General features: G+C 43.3%; 1 protein-coding gene across 4 annotated transcripts in view; it reads left to right on the top strand.

Moving 5' to 3' along the window:
- Positions 1–26716, top strand: part of CDH4 (cadherin 4) — a 415526-nt gene that overhangs the window by 322448 nt on the left and 66362 nt on the right. For all 4 annotated transcript variants that reach the window (XR_005982316.2, XM_030289048.4, XM_072917016.1 and 1 more), the window contains 2 exons: positions 4731–4875; positions 17490–17662. Coding sequence is in view for 3 of the 4 variants with exons in the window: in XM_030289048.4 (XP_030144908.2) it covers positions 4731–4875; positions 17490–17662 (318 nt within the window). In the remaining variant the exon portion in view is untranslated. The remainder of the gene's footprint in view (positions 1–4730; positions 4876–17489; positions 17663–26716) is intronic.

Genomic DNA, 26716 nt, shown 5'->3' with positions numbered 1-26716 from the left:
TGTGCCTCTGGGACTCACAGCCCCTGCCCAGGTGCTGTGTGTGCTAGTGATGGCAAGTTCAGCTGCATTTTGGCCTCATCTGTTTGTGTCTGCACTCCAAACCAGAGCACAAACTCTCCAGGGACCTCACAGACATCCTAGACGCAGAGTCAGCTGAAAATACCAGCAGAGAAAAGCAAAAAGGGCTCTGCAGTCATTTAATCAACCCCACACTGTGGTGTGGAACTGCACAGGTGGCGTTGAGTGATGCCCTGGGAGCCACCCTGGTGTCATTAGTGCCAGGGGACACACAACCATGGGACACACAGCCGTGGGACACACATCTTCAGGACAGACATCCATGGGACATGCAGCCATGGGACCCATTCCCCACATTTCTCTGCCATCTCACTGTGGCAGATGTGCTGCATCTCCCCTTGCATTCAGCCCTGAAGTGCTCACTGCCTGCCCAGGAAGTTTCAGCAGGTAGCAATATTTAATATGCATGAGTTCTCTTGGCCTTATTTAGCTGCACTCCCCAAGTCCCGTTTGTGCTGCTGACAGAATTAGTGTCTCTGAATGTCTTTTCTGATCCAAACACCAGTTTCATACTAATCTGCAGTTAGGCCTGGCAAGTACAAGGGATAGAAAATTGGTAGCTTCGTTTTCCAAGACGTTTTTCAAGCTCTGTTTTCAAAAGACATCAGCATAAACATGTCAGTAAGTAATCATTGCTTATGACACTCAAGTAATATGCATTATAGGGAAACTTTGAAGCAAGTCCTAATCCAGTTCCAGACACATGTGTGCACTGTCAGCTTCAGGCTGATGAAATACTCCCTCAGAAGTGGCTGGAGCAGAACAGGTGGGTTACAGACTGACAAAGAGTCGTTTTAAATGCAAAGGAACAAAACTATTTTACTGCAAATTAAGGGATACAAGAGCTAATTCCAGTATTTTGAACCATGTTGAATAATGCCAGCCATTTGTGTCACAATGCTCTAAATTGAACTTTTAATCACAATTAAGAGCACACAAATTAGGCATGACATTGTATGCTTATTGCTTAAAGGCTCTGTCACTGATTGATAATGTATATTTGTATTAGTAGTATTAGTGCCTAAGTAATATTCATATTTAACACAATTCACTGTGTTGACTTTGACTAACTACCTTCAGATACCACCAGCCTCCAGTGTAATCAATAATCATGATACCAAATCATTTGTATGCCAACAGCTACATTTACACTGGAAACTGTCAGCAGGAAAACCTCAGAGACCTGTGGTAGCTGCTGCTGCATATGATAGCAATAATTGTCACACTTTTAAACAATATTTGTTAAAGAATATTTAAGCTCCTTGGCTGGTACAGCAGAGTGATGCATCAGCTAGAGATTAGTTGGCTATGTGTATTAATTTTTTAGAATCCTTTGCAAGGTATTTAATTTGATTTTATTCCTTCTTTACTCCTGTCATGTTCTTCCTCTTGGAAAAAATGTAAATATTTCAAACTAACTTTATAAATGTTTCTTAACTGTCTCTTCAGCCACCCTCCAGCTCCCATTTGAATACTTGTGCATGCCCCATGTCTGGCATCTGACCTGTGGCCCAGGTGATGCTCACTGACCTTTCACTGGTGTATTTTCCAGCTCAAAATGATGTGTGTGTCTGATGGAGCTCAACCATCACCTTTTGTGCCTTGCCCGTGCTACAAAGCACTCCCATGCATCTGCTTTTCATCCCCTCCATCACTTTAACACCAAAATAGAGGTGGCAGAGGTGGCTTGGTCACAAGTGGCCACAGAGCACCACGTAGAAATGAGCCTTGCAGAAATGAGCCCCATCTCAGCCCTTGAGGAATGGCTCCAGAACAAAGTGTGTTGTCCAGCTTGAGGATGCCTCATGAATACCGAAAGTAGGACAAGAGAATGAGGGAGAAGATGAATTAAGGGAAATGTAGTATAGACCTGCCTTGGAGATCCAGCCAGGTTCCCAGCAGACAGATTGATGCCCTGGAGTCCCTCCTCCCTTGGCTCTCTCTGCTGAAGATGGTCTCCAATGAGGAATTGTCTCTTAACAAGGAATGGTTTGTAGCAGGAAGAGTTCCCATTGAGTTGAAATTCAACCCTGTGCCTCAGGACTCCCTTCCCCTTTGCCAGGGCTGGCACTGACCACTGAGGAGCGACGTGTTGTGGGAGATGCAGAGACTTTGGCTCATGAGAGTTGTTCAGAGAGTACAGGCACAGAAAATTAATGCAAGAAGCACAAAAGGAAAAAAGTAGAAATGTTCACTGAAGCCAGGCCAAAAAAAGGAGCAGGAGAGAGGATGTCACCTTCCTGGCACTGCAGATGCTGAGTCAGGACAGCAGTGACCACACCACTGTGCCCAGCACTGCCCTGCCTCCTGTAGCTTAGCCCAGTGCTGGAGCTGGGCTCAGGACACTTGAGCATGTAAGCACAGGTCTGAGGAGATTCCTGCAGTCTTGCTTATTGAATTTTTTTTGCCTTGAGTGCAGGCAGTAATGCGCTGATGGGTACGTGTGCTCAGTGAGTGCAACAAGCAGATAGATGTGCATTGCTGAGAAATCCCTTACTCCTGGAGATTTCAAACAAAAGCTATCGAATGTAATTAAAAATTTGCAGGGGGAGAGTCAGATCTGAGGGGGGAGATACCAGCTTTGCTCTCTGCTTTATCTCTGAATGGAACCATTTCCGCTGCTGGAAATGCTGTAAGAGAGAGCCCAGTGCTGCCTCAGTTTGAAGATAATAACTTTAATTTTAGCTGTGAATTACTTTTTTTCAAAGACAGTCTGACCTCTGACTGTAAAGTTATTGAATTGCTACATCTGACATGATGAAGGCTAGCTCAACAGGTGGGAGCCAAAGCAGTTCCTATGTAGGAAAGAAATGCAGATATTAAGAGCATTGCAAGTCATGAAACACAAATGGTACACCCTGTATTGAAAGCAAAGCTGGACTTCTTCAGGCTTTAAAGAAAACGTGCTGCTTAATTTCCTTTGGAAAAAAAAAAAAAAAAAAAAAAAAAAAGTGTTTTTCTCCCAGCTCATTTCATGTGGCAGTTTGTTCTCTTTGCTTGATTAAATGTTAATCCAGCCCATCCTAACAGTGTGCAGTTACTTTTGTTAAGCTCTGGACTTCTGAGCACCGTACATGAAGGGGAAAGTTGCATCAATCACCAGCACAGTGAGAGTGAAAGACAGAAACCAGGGCTAATGCAATTAGCACATTTATTTGTCATGCATCAGAGGAGCCCGGGACCTCCCTGTAAAGTCAGCTCTGACTCCCAGCAGCAGCCTGATGGTGTAGGGAACTGCTGGGAGGGACCAGAGGCCTCCATCCATGGATGGCAGAGCTGGTGTGTCCCCTGTCCTCCAGCCCCACTCTCCCAGCCAGCCCTGGCACGAAGAGGTTGCCCAGAGGAGCTGTGGCTGTGCCACCCCTGCAAGTGTTCAAGCACAGGTTGGGTGGAGCTTGGAGCACCCTGGTCTGGTGGAAGGTTCCCTGCCTGTGACAGAGGGTTGGAACTAGATGAGCTTTAAGGTTTTTTCCAGCCCAGCCCATTGTGTGACCCTGTGGCTCTGTGAAATGACATCCCTGAAGCCTTGGCTCCTCAGCCCGCCAGCCCTGTGGGATGTCACACATCCCGAGTGCCATCCCCAGTTCCCATGGCAGGGTGGAGGCTCAGCAGTGCTCACAGGGGCTGAAAGGAAGAGGGATGGTGGCCAAAGCTCTGCAGCACTCAGGGCCAGGCAGTGCCTCCCCTCTGCCAGCCAGGTCAGGGCGTTCAGCTCTTCCCTCGCTGTCGGAGCTCTCCCGTTCAGCCACACACCATTTAGAGTAGCCATCTGTTCCTTTAATGAGAAAGCTATCCATTTTTTTTTCACCTGGTTACTGATTGTTCCAGACTATTGTGATTGCTTTGTTTTATTAATTACTCATTTTGACATGCTGTATCTGTCTCTTTTGTTCAGAAAACAGATGCTCTTGTTTCTGGGCATTATTACTGATGGTTATTGCTAATAAGATAAAGCTGCAGTTCCAGTTTAACTGAGGGCTTAACACTGTGGCTCTAGTTATTGAAATGCCTCAGCACTGGGTATTTTATTCAAGCCTGAGGAAATTGCATTCTTAGTGCCATGGGGGCTCCCGTTATTTGAAGGAAAGGGACTTTTTGAATGCCTTTTGCTGTGCAGAGCAATGGGGTTGATAGCTGTTGCTGATTCTGGAGACCATGATTAAACAGAGAATAAACATTACTAAGATCATGCTGAAATCTCTTCACTTGCTAATCCCCAGTATTATGGTTGTGAAACGCTGCAAGTTCCCATAAGAAACTTCTCACTCAAAATCATTTCCTCACTTTATTTGGAACTAAGCAAAATTTGCTTTTCAGATTGTCAGATGAGGTTCAAGATGTCTTAAAAATTAAATAGAGTGGTCTGTGAGTTGTGAAGGGGATAGGATAGCATCACTACACCAGAGTTGAAGAGTTTCCACTGACAATCCCTGTTTCAAAACCTTATTTCAATATTATATTAAGCTCTGAAAAACTGTCTGTGAGTCGAGTGTAGATGGAAACGATGTCAGTGCATTCTGCTGGAATTAGATATTGGCTCCATTCAATTTTGAGAAAGTCTTTATGATGTAAAGTCAATCTTTGCGAAACAGTCTCTCATTCTGCAACAAATCCAGTTGCTGATATTGTGCTTTCATTGTGCTCATTCCCAGCTCCGGGCTCATGCGGTGGATATGAATGGAAACAAGGTGGAGAATCCCATTGACCTTTACATCTATGTGATTGATATGAATGACAACAGGCCGGAGTTCATCAACCAAGTCTATAATGGATCTGTTGATGAAGGCTCTAAACCAGGTACAGTTGACAAAAAAGTCTCAAAGTTTCACAGATTTTCTGCCATTCACCTGGGGTCATGGTTTGGGTTCTGCTGGGAACACAGGGGACGAGGGAGAGGTTTGCTCTTGCTGGCTGTTGGTGGAAGACTGATGGAGCTGAGAACAATCCCATTGTGTCTCTTTTTCTGGGTCCTGGTGGTCCCTCCCTGGCTGTGGGATTTGTAAAAGCAGCAGTTTTGTAGGGTAATGCTCTGTAGCACCATTCTCATACACTCACTGCACATGTACAGGGCTGTTATTCTAATTACGAGCACTAAAAGCCAGCCTGGCTGTGGCCTTTCCCTGACCCTGTGTCTCAAATGCTCAATATCCTCCTCCTTGATATTTAATTCAGTCATTTGCCAACTCAATATCTGGCATCCAGTCAGGCTCCAAAGAAGGCTCTGTCTCAAGAAAACACTCACTTACTTGGGACCTGATGGAAACCTGCAGAAGTGGGAATATTCACATCGAAATTGCAGGCTCATCTGCTGTCCCCACAAACTTTTCTATGTAAAGTGGGTAAAATGGGGAAAAACCTGAAGTCAAATTTCAGGAAATTTATGGGTGAAAAATCGGTGAGGGTGTAGGCTGTATGGGGAATAGTGATGATTTCTACATGACCACATTTATATGCTTGGAAGAAACAGAGCTGTAAAGGTGTTTAATGTTCTATTTCTGTTGATCTGTAATTTAAGTGTGGTGTAACCCTGCAGTTTCCAGTATGGGAGCAGGGTTGGTTCAGCTCATTGCTGCGTGTAACTACAATGAACGTATCCATTCTTTGAACATAAATTGTTCTGTGTCGCCAGTACAATTGGAAGCCTCCTGAAATCAGAGGGAGTTTTTTCCTAGATTCTCTCCTTGGTTGTTTGCCAGCTGAGGGGTTAAACACCCCGTGACTTTGGTTTGTGTCAGCAAACATTCATCACTGGTGGCTCCGCTGCCGGAGGTGTGACAGGGAAGTCTCTGGTGGGCACTGTTTTTAACAAGGTGATTCTCAGTCCTGATTGATTGTCTTCCAGCACCGAGAGGGACAGGCAGCCGTGGGGGACACGTGGTGGGGACAGAACATGACATTATTTCTGAGCAAAGAATAGCTACACCTCCCTTTCTGATTCCTTTGAGTGGTGATGTCCCAGCTTCAAAGTCCTGATCCTGGTTCTGCATGGAGGAGGGAGTGTGATTCTCACACTCTGTCCCTGAGCTGACAGCTCTGATATCTTCCCAGAGAATTTTTCCAGCTTTCATTTGAAGGCCACTTTGGGGCATATAAAGGTTTGAAGATTGATACAACATTTCCATAGCAAATCAAATTTCTTACATCTTATTTGAGGACAGATCAATATTCAAAGTGTTCCCAAATGTTTTAACTAGCTCTGTTCATCTGTCAAAGAAGCAGTAAATTGCATCCTCTTCTTGTCTGAAATCCAGATAAGCCTTTGAGCTATTAAATAGAACAGGATAATTTGCCTACAAAATACTTGTGTCTCTGCTTCTAGCAGTGTTTTTTGGTATTCTCTATCCCAGGCTGGAGTGCTTGCCTTTAAGGCAGGAAGGTAGAAAGCAATCTGTTCTTATTCAAAAGCAATTACATTTGTCTTTGATGTATTTGTCGGGTTTTTTTCCTCTCTTTCCTGTTTAATCGGTATTCTTTTAAAGGTTTATATTAGTATTGAATTTCTCTTCCTTGCTTTTGTTGAGCCTCCTAGGAATTTGGGTATCAGAGACCCTCATTCTGTGTGCTTGGCAAGAAACATGATCTTGTGCCTTTGAGGAAGTGATAGAGAGGTCATGGAGTTAAAGGGAATATTGGCATGCTCCTCCTTTGCCTCAAAATTATGTGTCCCTCTTCTGTGCAGAGACAAGTGTAGACAATGTATTTAGCTAAAGGTAGATCTTGCAAATATTTAGAAACTTTTTATTGGTGTGAAGATGCCTCCGAATATTGTAACAACTGAGCTGGGTACCACACCAGCCATTGCAAGAGAAGAAATATGTTACCAGAATTCATTATTATTTCTGGTAGCAGTTGAGAAATGAAAGACACTGCATATTCTTTGAGGTAACAGCAAAATTTGTTCAGTACTGATTCAACAGTAAGTTAGATATGTGTATGCATCTATAAAAATATATCTGCATATGTGTGAATATCCATGCTTCAAGCAAACCAAAAAATCTTGTTATATGTTACAGGAGTTCAGCATTAATTTTCCTCTGCTGAACTATGCCTGAGGACTGAAAATGCTTCCCTGAATATCTTGTGCAATTGTTATTTCTCACATCTTCCATATGCCCATTTATAATGGATGTGATTAAAAAATGCAAGATTACTTGATTATGACAGTATCTGCAATGTTCTTAATTTTGCACACCTCTGATGAGAGATATTAGACTATCCCAAATAAATGCTGGCTCTGAGGGCAGCTAGAATGAGCAGCCAATGGCTGTTTGAAGTCAGTCGGAATTTTGCCTAGATTTAATTAAAAAAAAAAAAAAAAAAAAAAAAAAGATAAAAAAAGGATATATGGAGCTCAAGCTCTACCCATGGAAATTTTGCAGAGCAAGACCATCACAAGTGAGCTGTTGAGCAGAGGCTGAGCAGGGCACTCTGACACTGAGGTGTGACCTACTGACCTGACAGTGGACAAGCCAAAAGTGGGCAGAGTGAACCAAGGAAAGGGAATGGAGAAGGAGCGTGTTCCGTGTGACACTGCTGGGCACTCAGCCTCCCGCAGGAGCAAGTTTGCTTTAGCCTGGAATGCAAATATACAAAATTGTCCAAGAGCTGGCAGAGTTGGCAGCGATGTGAAGAGACTCATTAGACAGTCTGATGGGTTTAAGTGAAGGGGCTTCCCAGCCTGCAGAGCACTCAGCCTGGGCTCCCAAGGAGCGTGCTCTCTGCAAGTCACCTTGAAGCAACGCTTGATAGGAATAGAAACTAAATCATTAAGTATTATTAATTATAATAGGTTGTTGTTGCTGGTTAAGATTATAATGACTTAATTGAAATAGTGTCTTGAGCCATAGCATAGTGTTCTTGAAATCAGGAGCTCACTCTTGGTGAAGTTCTCTGTAGTGAGAACTGGCCCCTGGACATCCTCAGATGTGCTGGCTCTTAAACATGTCTTTCCTTTTCTGATATTCTCTGGAAAAACAGTCTAATGCATTTCTAGCTTATCTAGCCTCAGGTCAAGTAGCTGGGCAATTTAAAATGTGTAAAAGCAGACCCTTCCAAAAATGCAGAACAGGAGTAGTGATGCAGGATTTCCTTTTCCACAGGACCATCTTTCTTCCTCACTCTCCCCCTCCACGCGTTGTTTTGATTTAATGCGCCGCTGTTTGAAAGTGTATCTTAAAAGACCGTATTTTACTCATGTTGAATAATGTTCTGCCTCTTTGAACTTTGCCTCTGTGTGAAGAACACAGCCAAGTTTTAAAAATGCAGCTGCAAGCTGGAGCTGAAATTCCCCCGCTCCCTCTGGCAGCCTTAATCAGCAGAGCTCTCCTGGAGCTGCGCTGCCTTTCAAGCGCTGGCGGAGCGGGGTGGGTGCAGAGCTGGGCTGCCCAGCACTGCCTGCCCTGCTGGCTGCTGCTGCCTTTCCATGCCCACATCTCTCAGCTGCATCACACCAGCTCCTTACAGCAGGAAGGAACTGGGGCTTGGAGTGGGGTTTTCCCCTCGCACAGCAGCAGTTGCTGCCTGCTGTGAGCACAGCCCCTAAAGTTGTACTGCTGGGCGTGCAGGATCCCATTTCGGGAGAAACTCCTACAGTTTCAAAAATTACTCAATAAGACGGAATGAAAATGCTTAAATATGAAAGAAGAAAGGAAATTTAATCACAAAACAGTAGTGGGATGGAGAAGGATTATTTTTTTAGAAGCTTAGTTTTGCTGTAACCACAGCAGACCCTTCCTTGTGGAAGGATGTGGATGTCTCACTTAACTGAAGCGTTCAGTTCTGAAAAGGTCAATGTGAAATGCTCTGCAGCGACTTGAGTGCTTTGCTCTGGGTTGTATCTATTTTGTTTTAACAGAAAGATTGTCAAAAATTAACTCATCTCTTCAAAACAATTTGTTCCTGTCAGACTGGCCTTTTCCATTCCCATTCATCCTTTCCACTTCACTGACTCTCTGGATGCATCTCTGTCCCTTTTCAAGTCAATAGCAAAAGCCCAAGTGACTTCTTTTAAACTCTATCCAGCCCCTTCATTCTCCTGGAGTTGTGTAGGATAGTTTACTCCTACCACCCTTCTTAGGAGTGGTGTGAAAGAGTGCTGAGTATAGAGAGTCCTCCAAAATAAAGGAATATCAGTATTTCTCACATGAGAAATATTGTAATTTAAAATTTCTCCCTTTCCTCCTGAGTCCATGGAACTCTGAGAGAATAATTGTTGATAACATGCCACGTGAAAAATGAAATAGCTGGGAGACAAATCTATATGTGGCAAATCGAGTTAAAGAAAACTCATAAAAAATAAGCAGTATATAAAAAAAACCAAGGATTTTAAAAGCTGATTATTTTACTAGTGTCCCAGTTTGTTTATTTTATTTCTATGCCAGCAGAGATTCCCTCAGAGATTAACACCATGGACTAATGCACAGATGGGGCCAGAAACTCGAAAGTCATCTGAATATTAAGAATTTAAATCTTTAGCCTCAGTGATTTGAGCAGAAAGCCAATTATGAGGCTGAATTAGTTTTCAAATTAAACTGCAATTTAAGGCATGTAAAATTAATCTTTTAAGGCATATAGTTGCATTCATATATATATTCATGGGGAGAACTTGGATTCTGCAGTTCTGGCTTGTTCCTCTTCTCCAACCTGACAGTGCAATTCACGGGGAGATGCCTGGTGTGCCTGGTTGTTTGTTCAGTGAAGGAGCAGAGCAGGTGTAGCTGGGTGGCAGGGCCTGAAATCTGAAGAGAAGATGTTTCATCTTGAAAAATTAATAGGACACAGAGTGAATCCTTCTTCCTGCCACTGCAGCCCATTGCAAAAAATGCCATAGTACTGCTCATAGTCAAAACATTCAATATGTTTTTTCAGCTTGGAGGTAAGTTAAGTTTAGAACTCTTCATTTAGGAAGGCCCCAGTTCAAGAGAACACCTGAACAGGTTCATGGATGGAGCTGCCACGCATTCTGTTTTGTAGCACTAGAAACTAAAAATAATGCAAATGCTGAATGTCTGAGAGAGATCATGCACAGCTAAAATATTCCAGAGGGTCAGAGTAGGACTCAGTGGATTCTTCCATTCATCCCAGAGGTATTCACAGGTTGGGTGCATTACTTCTGGATCCATCCCAAACTTGAATATATCCATCTATGGCAGTGCCATCTTCTGCACCCTGAGCAGGTGTTGCTCTTATCCTTGCACTTTGTATGCTACTAAAAATGGCTCTGTCCAACCTGATTCTATTCTCTCACACATTACACACAGACTTAGGATACACAATATTCTTTTTCAAGTTCTTTTGCTCAGCCAAGCACAATTTTAAGGTAAGAAATTGTTTTTCTGCAGACTCGTATGGTAGTGCTTTCCATTTTCTTTCGAGGTGAGTGGTTATGAAATCTGTGCTCTTAATTTCCTTTCCAGAAGCATCCAGTCCCAAGAGCAAGGAAGTGAATTATAGGACTGTAAGTGAGAAAAAAATGCAAATCCCAAGACTGATGGACTTTCCCTCAAAAAAAAAAAAAAAAAAAAGAAGGCCAAATTGACATAAAGGAAAAAAAAATGTGGAAATCATGGTCTGACACCAATGTAGGAAGCAATTACAACTGAGCACTGTAATAGCCTACTCTGCCTCCTTTTAACTAGCAGTTACAAATACAAACAAAATAGTTACAAATAGCATAGTATGATATATATAATAATGTTTATATTATATTACAGCACTTTATATTACATTGTGTTCTAGTGTCAAAATTCAGGGGTTGGGTTGAAGCCTTGTGGAGGATGTGTTCAGTGTCAGGTTGTGTGCAGCTGGGGCTGCATGATATCACATGCCTTCAGTGGGGCATCACACCTGGGTGTTCAGCACAGTTCAGTGGGGATGTTCAGGATATCTTGTCCTAAGTAGTCATGCTTTCCCCCTTCTTTAAATTAGCCCTTAGAAATCGAGAGGATGAATGTGCAGGAGCTCAGCCATGCTGTACTTTGTGGATTTCCACAGCCAGAATCACTTGCTCAGAGGTTGGATGTGCCTTTGCCCACCCTGGTGTTGGACTGGTGGGATTTCTCTGGGGTAAGGGGTCTCAGTGAGCTGCAGGCTGCTGGAGGGGAGTGATCTCCAAATCTGGCAAGGGCCATGTGTGCGCTGCAGTCAGTGCATCTGCTGGTTGGCTCTCCGGAGGTATTTATTCCATTTTTAACAATCAGGAGGTCTTATTTCCGTCCTGGGTGACAGCAGCCTCTTCAGCTCTCTCTGTTGTCTCTCCAGACCTGCTCCCTCTCTTTATTCTCATTAGGTTGGCTCTTGCCCTGTCTGAAGCTGAAAATCCAATGTCTCTGCTAATTAGGAAGTGGCATCCGTTATGAATTAGGTTAGCTGCTTGAAAGGTCAAAATTTGCCAATGATTACAAAAATTATGGTGAAGGGGAATGACAGTAGCTATCAGTTACAACGGAAAGAATATCATTTGGAAGGAAAGTGCTGCTTCTATTTTGATTTTTTTATCCAGAGCATGTGGGATGCAGTTTAATTTAAGTATATTTGCAATTTATTACACCTGCAGTACTTGCACTCACTTCTGTCATCCTGATGTCTTGTCCATTTTCCTGTTCACCTCCGTGACTCCACTCAGCACCGTTGCTGGGTCAGCTACCCAATTTCATTTGAAACCCTTAACAATGAGTGTGTGAAATTGTTTCATATTACTCATTGAATACATTTAAATTTTTTTTTCACTTGAGGATGCAGGCTTGTTAGATGAAATGGTTTAGTCTTTAACACTACAGAAAGTTCAGTTGTACTCTGAGGACTTTTTCAGGACCCCATCATACTTGTTGCTGGAACTTGGTTTTGATGCCTTTGCTTTTTCTTGTGTGTGTTTCTGTCCCTGACCTCCTTGCAATGAGTGAAATCACCTAAAGGGTGAAGTGTACCTGTTATGAGTAGGGGGATGAGATTCCCATCCTCTGTGGGGAAGGAAATTATTATCAGGAAACTGTTCTGAGTGGACAATTTTGGTTTTAGGAAATGTAAATTTTACAGTGCTTTTCAGTATTTAATCTTCCCACAACTCTTATTGTCTTGTCTATCTAGCATCAGATGCAGGGGAATCATTATGTGAGCTTTCCAATTTGGGGGGGGAAAATGAGGAGAAAGGGGAAGTTCCCATTAGTACAAAGCCATTATTAAGTTGGGTTAATGAAGATCTAATGTAATATGGCTATCACCACATGTCTGCACATAATGATTCCGTCCTTTTCTATGGGGGAATGATTAAATTAAGTATCTTGTAGGTCAAAATTAGACTGAGAAGGTTAACCAACCTTTAATGATTCTGCAGCCATTTACCAGCCATTTAAAAACATAAACTGTAAGATAAAGCTGGATAGAGAAACAGCATTATCAGTAAAAAGTGGGTGAAGTTTTAGCATTTTTTGTTTATATTATAGAAAAATACTGGGAGGATTATGTGGTTTTGCAGTGACATGGGGGATAAAAGGCGAAGTGAAAGGAGTTCTGATTTTTATATTTTGTTGGCTTCCTGGTAAGTGCCCATTAGCTCTTTATTTTAACATGCATTAAATCTAACTAATGGATATCTGTGGAAACCCAGGGCACCGGGAATATCAAACCAGCTTAGAAAAATGGCAATTATAAAACAATTGTAACAAAGACTTCAGGAGCACAACTGTGCCAAAATATTGTTTGTGTGCCTTAAACTCCTGAAAGCCCTGTCTTTATGGAGAAATGAAGTTGCATAGATGGGAGAGCAGAGATTGCAGTGAGGGGAATTAGCAGCCCTCAGCATGCTTTGGGATTGTCTGAGCTACAAAGAACTGTGCTGATTCTCAGATTCCAGAGTGATTTGAGGGGGGGACATTTGTTTATGACTCTGCTTATCTGCTTACACATGCTCAGGGCAGCTATCTCTCTTGTTTTGCTCTTCTTTTTCCTTGGCGTGTACAGATGGAATGAGATATGGTGAATCCAGCAAAATCTCTTTGCAGTCTCCTACAAGGAGATGCAATTCATTTTAAAATTGACAAACAAAACTGAATGTGCAGGTATAAATTATCTCCCTTTGCTTCTATTCCCCCAGGTTTTGTAAGGCATTTTTTTGCCTATCCTGTAGAAACTTTAATTAATCCAATGGGAATATTTTCCATAAGAGTTGCTTTCAAGCATTTCTCTCATGTGTCTTATCCATGGTTAGAAACAAAACCATCTCATTTGACAAAATAACATCTGGGAGCTTACAGTCTCTGGGAAATCAAAGGGAATGCATTGGGAAGTTGCAGATTCTGGACGTCTTGTCTTTTATTGATAAATCTCCTTCGTCATGCCATCCATTAATTTTAACTCAGGTGATATATGAACTCTGCACATTAGTTAATGAAGGCTAATGCACAGTAATCTTGTCATCACTAGCTGTGCATGGTAATTCAATCTGCTGCTCAGAAGTCTGTTCAACATGCAGCAAATTTGATTTAATATTGACATGATGTACTAGGTTTGGTATTTTATTTAACGTACCATGTGCCTTATTGGATGAGAAATGGTTTCCTTGCAACAGGTTATGTACCTGAGTTAGGCCAGGTGTGTAGTTTAATGCAGTTATATCAGATGTAGATCTGTTATATCGGCACTGGGTATCATCCTGTGATACACTGCCCAGACTGGGGCAAATTTCTGAGTTTGGGCACTTTATGCATTCATTTAATGTTGTCAGTGTGCTTGAGAGCAAGCCCTGCAGAGCAGAAAAATTAAGGTAATGCTTTTCTCAGGCTCTGAAAGCACAGAGTCCCTCTTGCCCTGTTTACACTTGTTTAACCTACTCTTGGAGCTTCATCACCACCAGCAGGATCTGATGCAAAATTGACAGAGTACAGATTGGGGGTCTTGTGTGTGACTTGGAGGAGTTTTCTCAGTGTTTCTGGTCTGCAGTAATTGCTCCTAGCCTCTGTTTGGGTAGGATATAGGGCTGTAAATATGGTGTGGTTAATACTTTGACTTCCACAAAAGACACACATCCTGTGAGCCAGATTAGGCAGTCAGTATTTTGTCACTTAAAACCAAACAATAGCAGCCTCAATCCTCGAGTGTGTGAGAGCTGTGCTCTCTGCCACTGTATATTTGCCTAATTTCTGTAGCATTAGGGGCTGGATACAGGGATATATTGCCTTTATATTAATATAAAATACATGAAGATGTATCTCCATGTAAAGGACATAGAAGCATGACATTATTTACTTTATTGCAGGTAAATTATCACCAACCATCTGAGTACAGAGCAAGAGTTTATACAACACCCAGAGGATGTCAGACACTTTATCTGTGTATATACACATCGCTCTGTTGAGTACTCTTGTGCACAGATCTGTGTTTGTGTCATTCACTGCAGCATACAGGTATCTGGAGGATAAATCTTCCTTAAAGACAGGCTAAATGCAAAGCAAACCAAGTGGAACATGGGCAGTGGTGCAGGTTACACCAGCTGATCCCTCGGGAGCCATCCCTGGGGATGATGCCCTCAGCATGGAGAACAGGAGATGCTGTCGGTCGATGCTGCCAGGTGGGGAAAGTGTGTACACAGGAAAGGGAGAGGAGATACCAGCCACTGTCCAGACTGTGGAGAGGGAGAAGCAATTTGCAGCCAGTTTCCAGCAGACTGTGGTCAGACAGACAGCCCCAGGGAGAGGCAGGAAGGAAGAGGCTGCTGCAGCTCCGTCATGTGCTGCAGCCACACAGGGCCCTTTGCAGAGGGCGTTTATTAAGTTACAAGACCGTAATTAATGCCAAGTTCCTCTCTTTATTTTCTCTGTGGTTGGGTTTCATAATGGAAATTAAAGATAGGAGATAGGGAGCAGATTGCTTCTTGAAATACAGCTGCCTGGTGCTCAGTTCATGACTTTAGAGACATTTGTCCAGCCCCATCTCCCTTTATAGAGATGCAGGTCAAATGCTGTTGAAATAGTCCTTTTTCTCTAGAGCAGATGTGCTCAGTCCAGTGCTACACCACAGGAAAGAAGGAAAAAGGTCAGAGAAAGAGTGAAGGAGACCTTCTGTGCTCTCCATCCACAGTACAGCTGCTGTCCCCCACCCCCTCCCACCAGAGTTGCAGCCTGTCAGGTTCTCCTGCCAAGCCGGGAACCCACCATTTCACACACGTGCTGGATAATTCCAGAATCTACAGTCTCAGTACAGTCTGAGACATCCCGCATGAGGAGGAACCACAATTGTGGGGTGCCCTTGTCTGAACCTGAAAGTCCAAATGACTTTCAGAGCTGTTTTTTGAGCTAGAAGTGCACCATGAAACACCACCTGTTTTTTGGAATACATCCTAAGACTGCACGTGTCCTAAAATAGATTCTGTTTTCATCTTCCACTTCTGTTTTCATTAGCCCCAGGTTCTGACATTCTGTTCAGAGATATTTTCAGTATTGAATGCATTAAGATAACATAAATTCCAAATCAAACATCTCATTCAGCATATTTCCTATTTAAATTTCTCCTGTACATTTTCCCTGTAGTTATCTAAGGGTTGGTTTCATTATTTGTATCAGCTGTCTCGTGATAACTGGTTTTGAAAAAGAGCAAAAAATGAATGCTTGTAGAGAAAATAGAGAAAATTTGTTGCTTGCACAGCCTTGTTTCAATTCAGTGTTCCTTCCGTCTTCTGAAGTTTATTGATCAGGAGAATGTTAAAGTTGTTGAATAGTTTGTTTTCATTTCACAAATGTGAATCAGGATTATTGCAGAAAAACAGGAATGTATTCATCATTAAAATTTGCTTTACACATTCTTTTTTTTTTTAATCTATAACTCTTATTGAACAAAGAAAACTCACAGGAATATATGTATCACCATTGAGAACAAAAAGAGCTTGATTGAAGCAGATTGAAGATCAGCAAAGCACCTCCCACAAGTGCAAACATACAAATTTCTTATAAACTTCTGCTAATACTGAGAAACACTGGTTTCCCAGAGTTGGGAAAGGTACTGGGGGGGATCTCCTACGTTCTGAGTGGCTTAAAGACGCTTGGCTAAGGTACAAAATGCTGCAGCCATTTAGAGCATGGGGTGTTTTTCAAGTCTTTTGCAAACAGATACAAGTTCTCCTGCTCTCTGGTCTTCCTGAACTGGCAGTGTGGTAGCTCCCAGTGTGACCAGGCTGGGGACCTGGGTGTGCCAGAGGAGAAACAGCATGATGCTATTGCAGCCACATGTCCTCACGTTTGTGCATGGCTCACCTAACCTAGAGAGCAGAACAACTCAGTTCTTTTTGTGTGGTTCTTGCTGGGACCACTTTGCATCTCTCCAGCATAGCAGGCTCATAAGTTGGTCCATGTGCTCAGACTTCCCAAATTCTCAGTGTTTGAGCAGCACCTTCCCTCTTTTCATGGATGCTGCTGGGTTTGGTGATCACAAAATGAGGTTATGTCTGGTTTTGCTGTCTCTCTTTGCCTCCCACTCCTCTTCTCAGGTCTCATATCATTATATCCATCCACTGTTGCAGATTGCTGTGTGTGAGCAGTGCGTGCCTGCCCTTCTGCTCATTCCTCCCACCAATACAAGAAGTGTAAAGCCAGGCCCTACGAGCTCTGGGGGGGTCACAGGACCATGCAGCTGCAGGAGTCCATCCAATCAAGTAACATCTTTTACGCTCATAATGATAATTTCCCACTTTAGCAGAACACCCTGCTGCCAAACTCCAGTGCTAATGAGCCTGTCAGTGCATCAGTGCACTCCGACAGTATCGAGAATGTGGGGATTGTTTTTTGCAAGGCAAATGAAGACACTGATGATTAGCAAGAAACAAACCAACAATTCGATACATCACTGGCCACACACACCAAATCATTGATTTTCTGTCCTGCTGGGCAGCAGCTGTTGTATTGCTCTGCAGAAATGGATTTTTTAATCCTGGAGGGACAAGAAAGGTGGATGTTTCTCCAAGAACTGGAAGCAGCAGGCAGTTGCTTCCTGAACAGGACATGGGCATGTTGATGATGAACTTCTGAAGCTACTGGGAAGTCTGATGGGCTTTCCACTATTAAATTCTGCTTCTGAATGCATGTGAATGCAGTGATTGGATGAAAAAAAATCTCCTGTGAAAATCTGTGAAATTGCAGGACAAAAAATGCTGCCCTAAAACTTGCAATCACTGAAAGAATTAGAAGTTAATCATAGATACCCTCACATGACTTCTCTCTATCTACCAGTTACGTGTAATCAGCATCCTTCCAGATCATCTATCCCAGCAGTGTTGCTATTTCCATGATCCTCGCCTTGCCTGGCTGGATTGAAGCGAGATGTTTTTCCATAGCATTTCTGAACAAAATGCATGACCCCGGGTCACTGGGACCGCAGTCTGCTCTGCAGTGGGGTGGCACTGATAGTTCCTCTTGCCCCCTTGCCAGGGACCTACGTGATGACGGTGACGGCGAACGACGCGGACGACGGCACCACGGCCAACGGGATGGTGAGGTACCGCATCGTCACGCAGACCCCGCAGAGCCCCTCGCAGAACATGTTCACCATCAACAGCGAGACAGGGGACATCGTCACCGTGGCCGCTGGGCTCGACAGGGAGGTGAGTTTGAAACCGTCTCACCAAGGGTTTGTTGGTGGTTGCTGATGTGAAAAGCCCAAACACTGTCTTTAATCCCAAGCCTCTAAAAGCTGAGTTGAGGTGTGGAGATCACAGTCTTTGCTTCTGCGGCGACTGTGGGGCATCGTGGCTTTGATGTGATATTTTTGTCTTAATCCATATCAGTCAATGAAACCCTGAGAGAATCTTCAAACTCCAGCAGCTGATATTTTCCTTTTCTAAGTTTGTACAACTCAAAGATATAGAAAATACTCCAGGAGGTTTAGGGGGATGAATAAATGGTCATTTTTCCTCCCTTCTGTTGGGGGGAAATAAAGTGCAAGACATCTATAGCCCTTTCTAGACCTCTCTTTCTTAGTCCTTTGCATGTTATCCCTGGAAAAGGAGCACAGCCTGCACTCACCATACTTCATGTCCTTGTGTCATTTCCAAACTAGTAAAATGTCTTCCAGTGATTTGGGGTTGGTGTGATGTTCTGCCTTTAGTGCCTCTTCTTTCTGGCATTTTACAATGTGCAGCTTTTCCAAATGCAGCAGAAATTTTACTTTTACTGACAAAAAGTACTCAGCCAGTGTAAACTATATAATGTGATTCTCAGAGCTTTGCCTGCTCTGGTTGTGGGTGTAGCTCAAGGACAAAGCATTTATACCTCACACATTAAATAGAAATGGATGCAGTGTCAGTGGTGGGATGGAGTGAGTGGGGAACGAGGGGATGGGCTCAGGGGGTGTAAAGGGAGAGAACCCCAGAACTTCAGTTCTGATTTTATTCCCCAGTGGACTGTGCAGGTGATGGAGTGCAGCTGAATGCAACTGGGGGAGCTCTGTGGACTAAGTGATGGGAACATGGGCCACAGAGAGTACAGAAGGATGGACTCGCTTAGTCTGAGGCTCAGATGTTTATTTTCACAACACATCCAAAGGGACAGTCCAGTTTGGGAGAGCCAAATGTGCTGCATTTCTGTGAGAAGGCACCAGAAACTGCTTTTGTTCTTTCTCTCCTTTCCTCCCCTGTGGCAATGGCAGGGGCAGAGCAAGCAGGAGTCCCCAAATATGGGCCTAGGAATTCTGAGAGGTGAAGCCTCCAGCACCTTGGAGATTTTTCCCGTGCCCCTCAGGCCAGCAGCACCCTTTTGGCCCTGCTGCTGATGCTGTGCCAGGCTCCAGTCAGGAAACCTTCCCTGACAGGGAATTGCCATGTGTGGGGCTGCTTTTCTGCTTCAGAGCAGCTCGGGGAGGGTCCCAAAGACAGCTGCTGAGAGCAGATAAAAACCCCAGCAGCAGCTCAGCAGCACGTGTGCAGCCCAGGGGCATCCCGGGACACTCGGGATGGGATGGGATGGGATGGGATGGGATGGGATGGGATGGGATGGGATGGGATGGGATGGGATGGGATGGGATGGGAGTGCTGGCTGGGAGCAGCACAAGGCTTGCCCTCAGCACCGTTTCAGGGTGAGCTGTGTGGAACAGCTTTCCAAGGAGAAGGTCAGGAGAGCAGAGAGCTTTCCAGGTGTGGAGACAGGAAGCAGAGTGGGGGGAGCAGGAGGAGCTCCAGCACCTGCTCCTTCCCACCTGACGTGGCAGACTCTGCAAGCACAACCTAGGGCAGATTTGACCTTTCTGTACTCCTTTTATTCCAAGAGCTGGGAAGTTGGCTGAATCTTAAGCAGGTAGATTATCCCAGGCCGTGCTGGAGCCTGCGGCAGGCTTGCAGTGGCAGAGGAGAAACAAATGCTGGAGATACTGCTGGCAGCCCCCAAGGGGATGGTAGCAGAGTACTCAGAGAAGAAATTGGAATTCTGGCAGGAAAATGCTGGTTTTATGGAAATGAAAGAACTGTTACTGCCCCCCTGACATCAGTGGGGGCCAGCATTTTAATGCTGGGCTTTATGGGCAGAGAAAGGTCGTCAGTTTATATTAATTTCAGAAACACAGTTTGGGATAACTTGGTGGGAAAGAGGTTTTAATGTCAACAGATCAGCTCAGAAAAGAGGCAGGTGATAATTAGGGGGAAAGGATAAGGCAGAATCTTTTTTAGCATTTCTCTCATTGCATCTAAATTATTTTAAAAACTTGCAGGGGAACCATGTGCTTCGTGTGAGTTCCCTTGTGCACAGGAAATCACAGCTGGCACATAGTGTGTGGAAATCTGGTGCTGAGTGTCCCAAGCTGACTACAAGGTTGGGCAAGGGACTCTTGGATCAAGGCAGAACAACCAGCTCTGGGCATAATCCTGGGGCTGCCCTGAAGCTACGGGGCATGCTTATTCCCAGCTCTCTCTCCTGCTTTCAGGCTTACATCTGGAATTGGCAAAACTTTCTGCTTTATTAACATAAAGTTATATTGTATCTAAGTTGAAAATTGTGTTTAAACACCCCCATTACTGTACCATAGACTGGTGTTTTGTTTTTGTTTGTTTTTCCTGAAAACTTGAGGAAGCTATTAGAGGAGTGAATTTGGGGTTGCTACTGACATTTCTTTGTCATTAGGAAAAGGAGACGAAGAGCAATATTTGGAATGCAGATTTGTATAAATTAAAATGTTAACAAATCTGACCTATTCATCTGAAACTCATATAACTAAGATAAATTCCCTGGATACCAGTTATTTCTCCAAATGCTTATTGACACATTTATCAGTGCCTGAGACATGATTAAGTTAAGCTGTGGTGATACAGAATGAGGTTTTCAGTCTCCATTGGACCATTCTCCCTTGCTTCTGCAATGCAAAGCAGGCATAAAAATAACTTCCAGAGCTGTTCCATATCTAAGACAGGTCCATGCTCCAGATCCAGCATTTGTCTTTCAAAAGGGAGAAAAGTCACTTCAGAACTGGTGCTCCTAGCTCAGCATTTCTGTTGCATGCTCATTAAATGAGATTTCCTGATGTTCTCAGCATCTCCACTTAAATATTGGTTCTTTGCTGCTTTCCTAAATTACCTTCAATCCATGAAAGAATTAACTGGATGAAGTTTTAGTTTATTTTTTGTCAGGACAAGTGTTTTGTTTGACCTGTGAGAAACCTGTTTAAAGACCAAGTCTTTGCTCCTGTTTCTAAACCCCCATTTTTGCAGCTGTTTCTAAACCCCCACTTCCACAAACCAATGAGGAAATTAAAAACTCAGCCTGTCAAATTGCACTGGCCTCTCCTAAATGTGTCTGATACTGAAGATAGCACAATCAAGAGCCAAAGTATTAAAATATTGATGGCTTTAAAGTTATCTTACCTGGTTCCTATTAATCTGGATGTAAATATGGTGACAATGCTCTGTGTCCACTCACTCATTATGACTGCACTTAATTGAATGGATCCCCAAGGAAGATAAAGTTAATTGGACTGCACTTCCTAAAAATTATTAAAAGAAGACAGTTTGGCAACAGCTCGGATGCCTGAGGGTGAGAAATACCAAGGGTGGAACAAAGGAAAACCTATCCCTTGAACTAAGAGGGGAAATAATAGGGATTTAGGGTCATGAGAGGTTCAGAAGAACATTCAGGCTGCCAGGTTTTGATGAGAAGGTTAAAAGCAGATACCTGCTGCAGGAAAACTTCAGAGTAGCACCGGAAATCTGCAGCTGATTTAATGAAATTAGGAGGGGGAAATCATGTGATGGTGGGAGCACAGAATGTGTGGATTATAGGGAAGGCTGTGAATGCATGAGATGAGCAGGTTGTGGCAAAGTTCAGGGGTAGGAAGGGACCATGGGAGCTGATTTAATTTATGGCAGGCTGCTGCAGAAGTGGGTGGTACTGCAAGAGATGCTGCCAGACTGATGGCTTCATTTAGCAGCACATCTGAATTCCACATTTCATTAATCTGGGGTTTTTTTTTTCCCACTGAGAAGAAAATTGCAAAGAGGTAAGAAAGGGTCAGGTGATTCTCAGACACAAGCAGAACAGTCATACTTTTGTTTTCCATTCTGAAAAGTAACATTTTTCTGTATAACCTTGCAAAAGCTACCAGCTCTGTTCCATGTGTTACTTTATTCCTCCCACTCAGCCCAGTGTCCCAGGTGGGATCAAGCCCAGCCTGTCAGTCTGATGGTGCCCCTGGTGCAGTAACTCAACCCCATGACCAATTTTGATTTCTCTGGTGGCAGAATATCTGTCTCAGTAGCACAGTAAACTGGCACTGGGGCTATAGTATAGGCAATATCATCCTCTGAAGAGCTTCCCCTAAATATTTTATGAACACGGACTTTGAGCAAGCAGGAGGGAAAAAAAAAGCCAGAATGAGAGAAAAGGAGGTGATTGATCCCAGGCTCTGCTGGCAGGCCAATAAATGTTGAGACATCTCAAATGTCATCCAGGTTTATTTGAGATAATAAGTATTTCAGCACTGCGGTGCTTGTAGCATAATGTTGCTAACTTTTTGAGATGTCCCTTAGAAAAGAGTCCCTTCCCAGCACATTCATCTAGTGCTGGAGAAATGAAGGAAGTCAGGAGCACTGAGTTGCTTTTTCCAAATTTCTGTATGTTTGTGTTTCTTTTAAAAGTGATTGGATCTCTGCTGCTGCAAATGCTTTTAAAAATACATGAAATCCGATTCTATGATTACTGCACTTGGCTTTCTGAAAACGTGATGTTGCTGGTCTTTCTCAAGTGAGTGAAAGATAAAAGGGAGAGCCTGCCAACAACTGAGTTAGAGGTTTATTTTATTTATGAATGAAATGGCAGAATTTTTTGTGGGGAAGAGGGGAAGTTCTTCTTATTAGCAGAGACAGTTGATTTCTTTTCCAAAACTCTGGGTTCAGTGCAGCTAGACATTTCTGATAGTGTGGAATTTGAAATGTTATGTTAAAAAAAACAAAAAACAACAACAACAAAAAAAACCCCTATACACTTATACACTACTCCAAACACTAAGCTGGGATGGTTTTTTACTATCTGCAATAACTATTTTGGGTACATTTATCTCCAGGTCATTGCAATAGCTTTTCAAAACCTCCTTGTTGATTCAAATGCTGGCTGGGAGTAAACAAGGCATTGCCCTGGTACGGGAATGACTTTAGCCATTGAGTCTGCTGTGAAATATTCCCACAGACAGACATCCCCTAGTGTGAGATTACCCAAATACAGTGGGTTCAGTCTGGGTTTGTCCTTCCAGCCAGACAATCATGCAAGGGTAGCCAGCAGGTAGCTCAGGCTGAGCCTGGCCTTCTGTACCAGGAAACTTCCCCCTGACAGTGGAGCCCAGCAGCTTTCAATCCTTCATCCACCCCTGGAATACAGCAAAAGGAATTTATTCTCTTCTAAATTACCATGGCCCATGCTAATTATTTCCCTCACTGCATATCAATGTGATGTTCTGCAAAGCTGCCTCTGCTCCTCTGAGCAGGGCTGGAGGAACATCTGCTGCAGCGTGAGGCTGAAGGATCCCACACCACACCAGTGATGGATGACTTTACCTGGGCAGATTGTCACTTGTGTGTGTGTACTGACAGAATACAAATAATGAGGGAAGGTGACATCTGAGTGGCTTGACTGCAGCCTGAGAGCTCCTGTTCCCATTTTCCTCAGTCAGATTAGCCTTCTTCGAGGAGCAGAGAGGAGTAATGCAGAATTGCTACAAGCATGTCACCTTCTGACATGCACAATCCAGCATCCACCCTGCTTGCTATTTGTATCTATTACAGGAGTTCTTTAAAGTGAGAGGGGTTCTGCTTTTCATGTTCTTTTCACTGCTTTTTCCAGAGAAGAACTAAAACAAGTTTAGTTTAGCCACGAGTATCTTGCTTTTCAAGATGAACTTCCCATATCACTGCATCAAAACATGAAGGAAAATGCCTCCACAGCTGAACTCACAGGAGAAGAACCAGGGTGAGGGATTAGTAATTATTTTGCCAGCGAAGCACATCCATTTCTATGAATTTAGACCACTAGTCCTTGTATTTAGCTTCCAGACTTGCAGGCTCCCCAAGTGACTGGGATGATGAAGGACTGTAACAGACTTCCAGGGTTAAGTGGCTTTTCCACTTCTCACAGCATTCAAGCAGTGACTGGGAGTCCTTGTGGAACATGTCTTCAAGCCAGACATAAACTACCACAGTCTTAGCAGGGATAAGCAGGTAAAATACTTCAGCATCCTCTGTCAGACTGTGTTTTACTTGTCCCTTCCAGCCTTGGCCCTACTGTGTTTCTGCCACGTTGGCAAACAGTTCCCCTGTGCCCCTGAGGAGCAGTTTGCCCTGTGCTGTCACACAGCAGGCTCTGCCCTCGCTGTCTGCCTGGCAGCCACGTGCCATCCCAGGGATTTGTGGAGCACAGAGTCACTCTGAGGGATGAAATCCACTCTATGCACATCATTTCTCGTGAATACTATGTTATCCCTGATACCTTGTAATTTTTCAGGGCCGTGTAACTAAAATGTAAATACTGAAGCTTTATGTATTAATGTGCCTGAAATCATTACTTAAAGATAAAACTGGTTAAATTATTCAGTTATAAAATTATCCCATTTCCACAGCAGCATATCCTGTCAAAGGAAGAGCTGATTAGCCATAAGCTGAATTTAGCCAGCAGATTTATGCTGGATTCTGGTTTATGTTTCTACATTGTACATAGGACTGATTTGAGTTTGCTCCATCATTCCAGTGCATTTCATTTTCTCATTACAGACAAAGATGACCTTTCTCAGCAAATTATAGTGAGGAGCACTACCACTCATCAATGAAGAAGATTCATTTTATTAACCCTCTTTAGTGCTTTGGAAGTGTGTTGTGCACTCAGTGGAAGGCCACTTGCAGTAATTTGGGATACCAGAAGTTAGCAGAGGGGGAGGGCTCAAATCTGCTCCACAGCACTGCTGTAGGGTTCCCTCATAGCCTTTGTGTCAGGGTGGGAAAGATGTGAGCAAATCCATGTCACAGAAATCACACCATTTGTTGTAATTAAGAAGGAAACAATGCCAGTGGTTCTGAAGCTTTGTCACAATTCCCAGGAGGAATATATCTCCCCATCTGAGCTCCTCAAATGGCAGTGCCTGTGTGTCTTTCTGGTGGGTGTTTCTGCAAGGATCTGTGCCTTTTGCTCTTCTGCCTGATTGCTGCAACTCTCTAAACAAGAAGCTGGCAATCAGGTTTAGAGCTCCTGTGTTGGAGCTCTAAAGGAAAGGGTTTTTTGATTACTTTTCCTTTAAAAAAGCCTGATAGCTAGATAGACTAGTAAAACTGATAGAGGAAGGGCTCTGAGCCATGGCCTTGGAAGAAAATAGCATGAGTAAGGGAAAAAAAAAAAGTGGATATGATGGGAGGCACTTTTAAAGAATAAAAGAGCTTTCCAAAGAAAGAGGCTGGTAAATAGCTTGAAACCTGTGGGAGTCCTATGAGCAGACAGCAAAACAACCATGGTATTTATCTCCCAAAAAGGTAGTCCAGGAGGATATCAGGACACAAGTGTAACAGGCTGGAGATCACCTGGCTGTTCAAACTGAAATATGTTGTCCCAGTTTGGCTGTGAGTTTGTGTGAGCCCAGCCTGGCTGTGTGACCTGCTTGCACTCATCTTGGCTCTGCCCTGTCCTAAGGCCTTTCATTCCCCATCAGATTGCATTTTTAATAAAGAGGATCAAACAGAGCAGCAGGACTTTTTTATTGGTCTTCTGGGTAGGTTTTCAGCCCTGGTCCCAGTGCCCTGTGTGTCCTTCCTGAAGATGTGCACAGCAGGATGCTCCAGCCTCAGAACTGGGCTGTACATGGAAACCTCCAGCCAGTTCACATCTCCCGTGGAGCTGATTCCACCAAGAGTGAGTCCTGCCCTTTGGCTGAAATGAAGAGTTTCCTCCCACTCAGGCAGTGCCTATGACACTATTTACTGCCTGCCAGAGTAGCTCTCAGTTTGGTTTTTAAATTTTTTCTCCCATTTGGCTTAGACTCTCTTCATTCACCTGGCTTGCTTTCAGTATCTCCAGCATTTAGATGCTGGAGCCTCTGGAGGAGGTTGTACTGACTCACATGTGGAACTGTAATGGCTTTTTATTCATATTTGGGTGAGCTATTGAAGAGATATTACCAAATTGAAAAGCTGCATGATTTGGGGTTGAACTATTCAGATAAAACAAAGCTTTGAGTTTAATTGGATCCGATTATAGAGTCCAAGCAAGAATACTGACACCCCACCTAATCAGTTTCCTTCTTTTAAATATGGAAATCTTCAGAGCCTCTCCTATAAGAAAATTCCACATATACTAATAGTCTATAGATCCTTTTCTTTCTTCACACACATTTTAATATGTTCAGAGAGTTCTGGTACAGTCTGGTTGCACTTGTTTCAAGTTGCTCATGAAATCCCACCTCTGACTACAGTGGGTTGGTTTATACATTATTCAGTAGTAAAATCCCAGCTGAATAGGGAGGAGGAAAAATAAGTTAAGTATCGGAGTGGAAAGCTCACCAGGTCCTTAGCATAATCTCTCTGGTTCAGACCTGCATTTCTTTTTCCATTTGAGCTTGTCTTACAGCGGAGAAGAGTGTATCATTCCAATTTCAGATAGAAGACTACCTGCTCAGCTCAGGCAGATTTAAAGTTTTTCTTTTGGTACATCACATCCTTTCCAACAGCCCCTTCCCCTCTCTAAAGGGATTATTGACTAAATCTGCACCAGGTCAAGTGAAATAATTAAACACAAGCTGGCTCCACTAATTAACTTATCCACAGACCATTGTCTGTTATTAGCATTTTAAAGAGAGATTTTGTTAACTCCTTCTTCCTAGGCCTAGTATGACTTTTTTTAAATAGCAGAATTCATTCCTGTGAGCCTCTTTGGCTCCATTTCTTGCTTAAATATTGTCTTCAACACATTTGCCAGAGCATGAGTGAGTTTGTGGGATGTTTCACCCTGCATCAGTTACTTTTCTTAACTGGGCATAAGAAGAAGGCAGCTTGAATGCAAAGGACTGTGACTGTCAGAAAACCAAATACAGTCTCTTGTATTCTGAAATATTCTTAAAATAGGAAGTTCTCAGTGTAAACAGCAGAGAGGCTGTTACATGCTCTGTAAAGTATAATTTAAATTGTGATGTATCTGGAGCTTTTATAGTA

Source organism: Taeniopygia guttata, chromosome 20 (assembly GCF_048771995.1).
Source record: "Taeniopygia guttata chromosome 20, bTaeGut7.mat, whole genome shotgun sequence".
NCBI classification, from domain to species: Eukaryota; Metazoa; Chordata; class Aves; order Passeriformes; family Estrildidae; genus Taeniopygia; species Taeniopygia guttata.
Note: the sequence above shows the minus strand (reverse complement) of the source record. Positions and strands in the feature narration are given on the sequence as shown.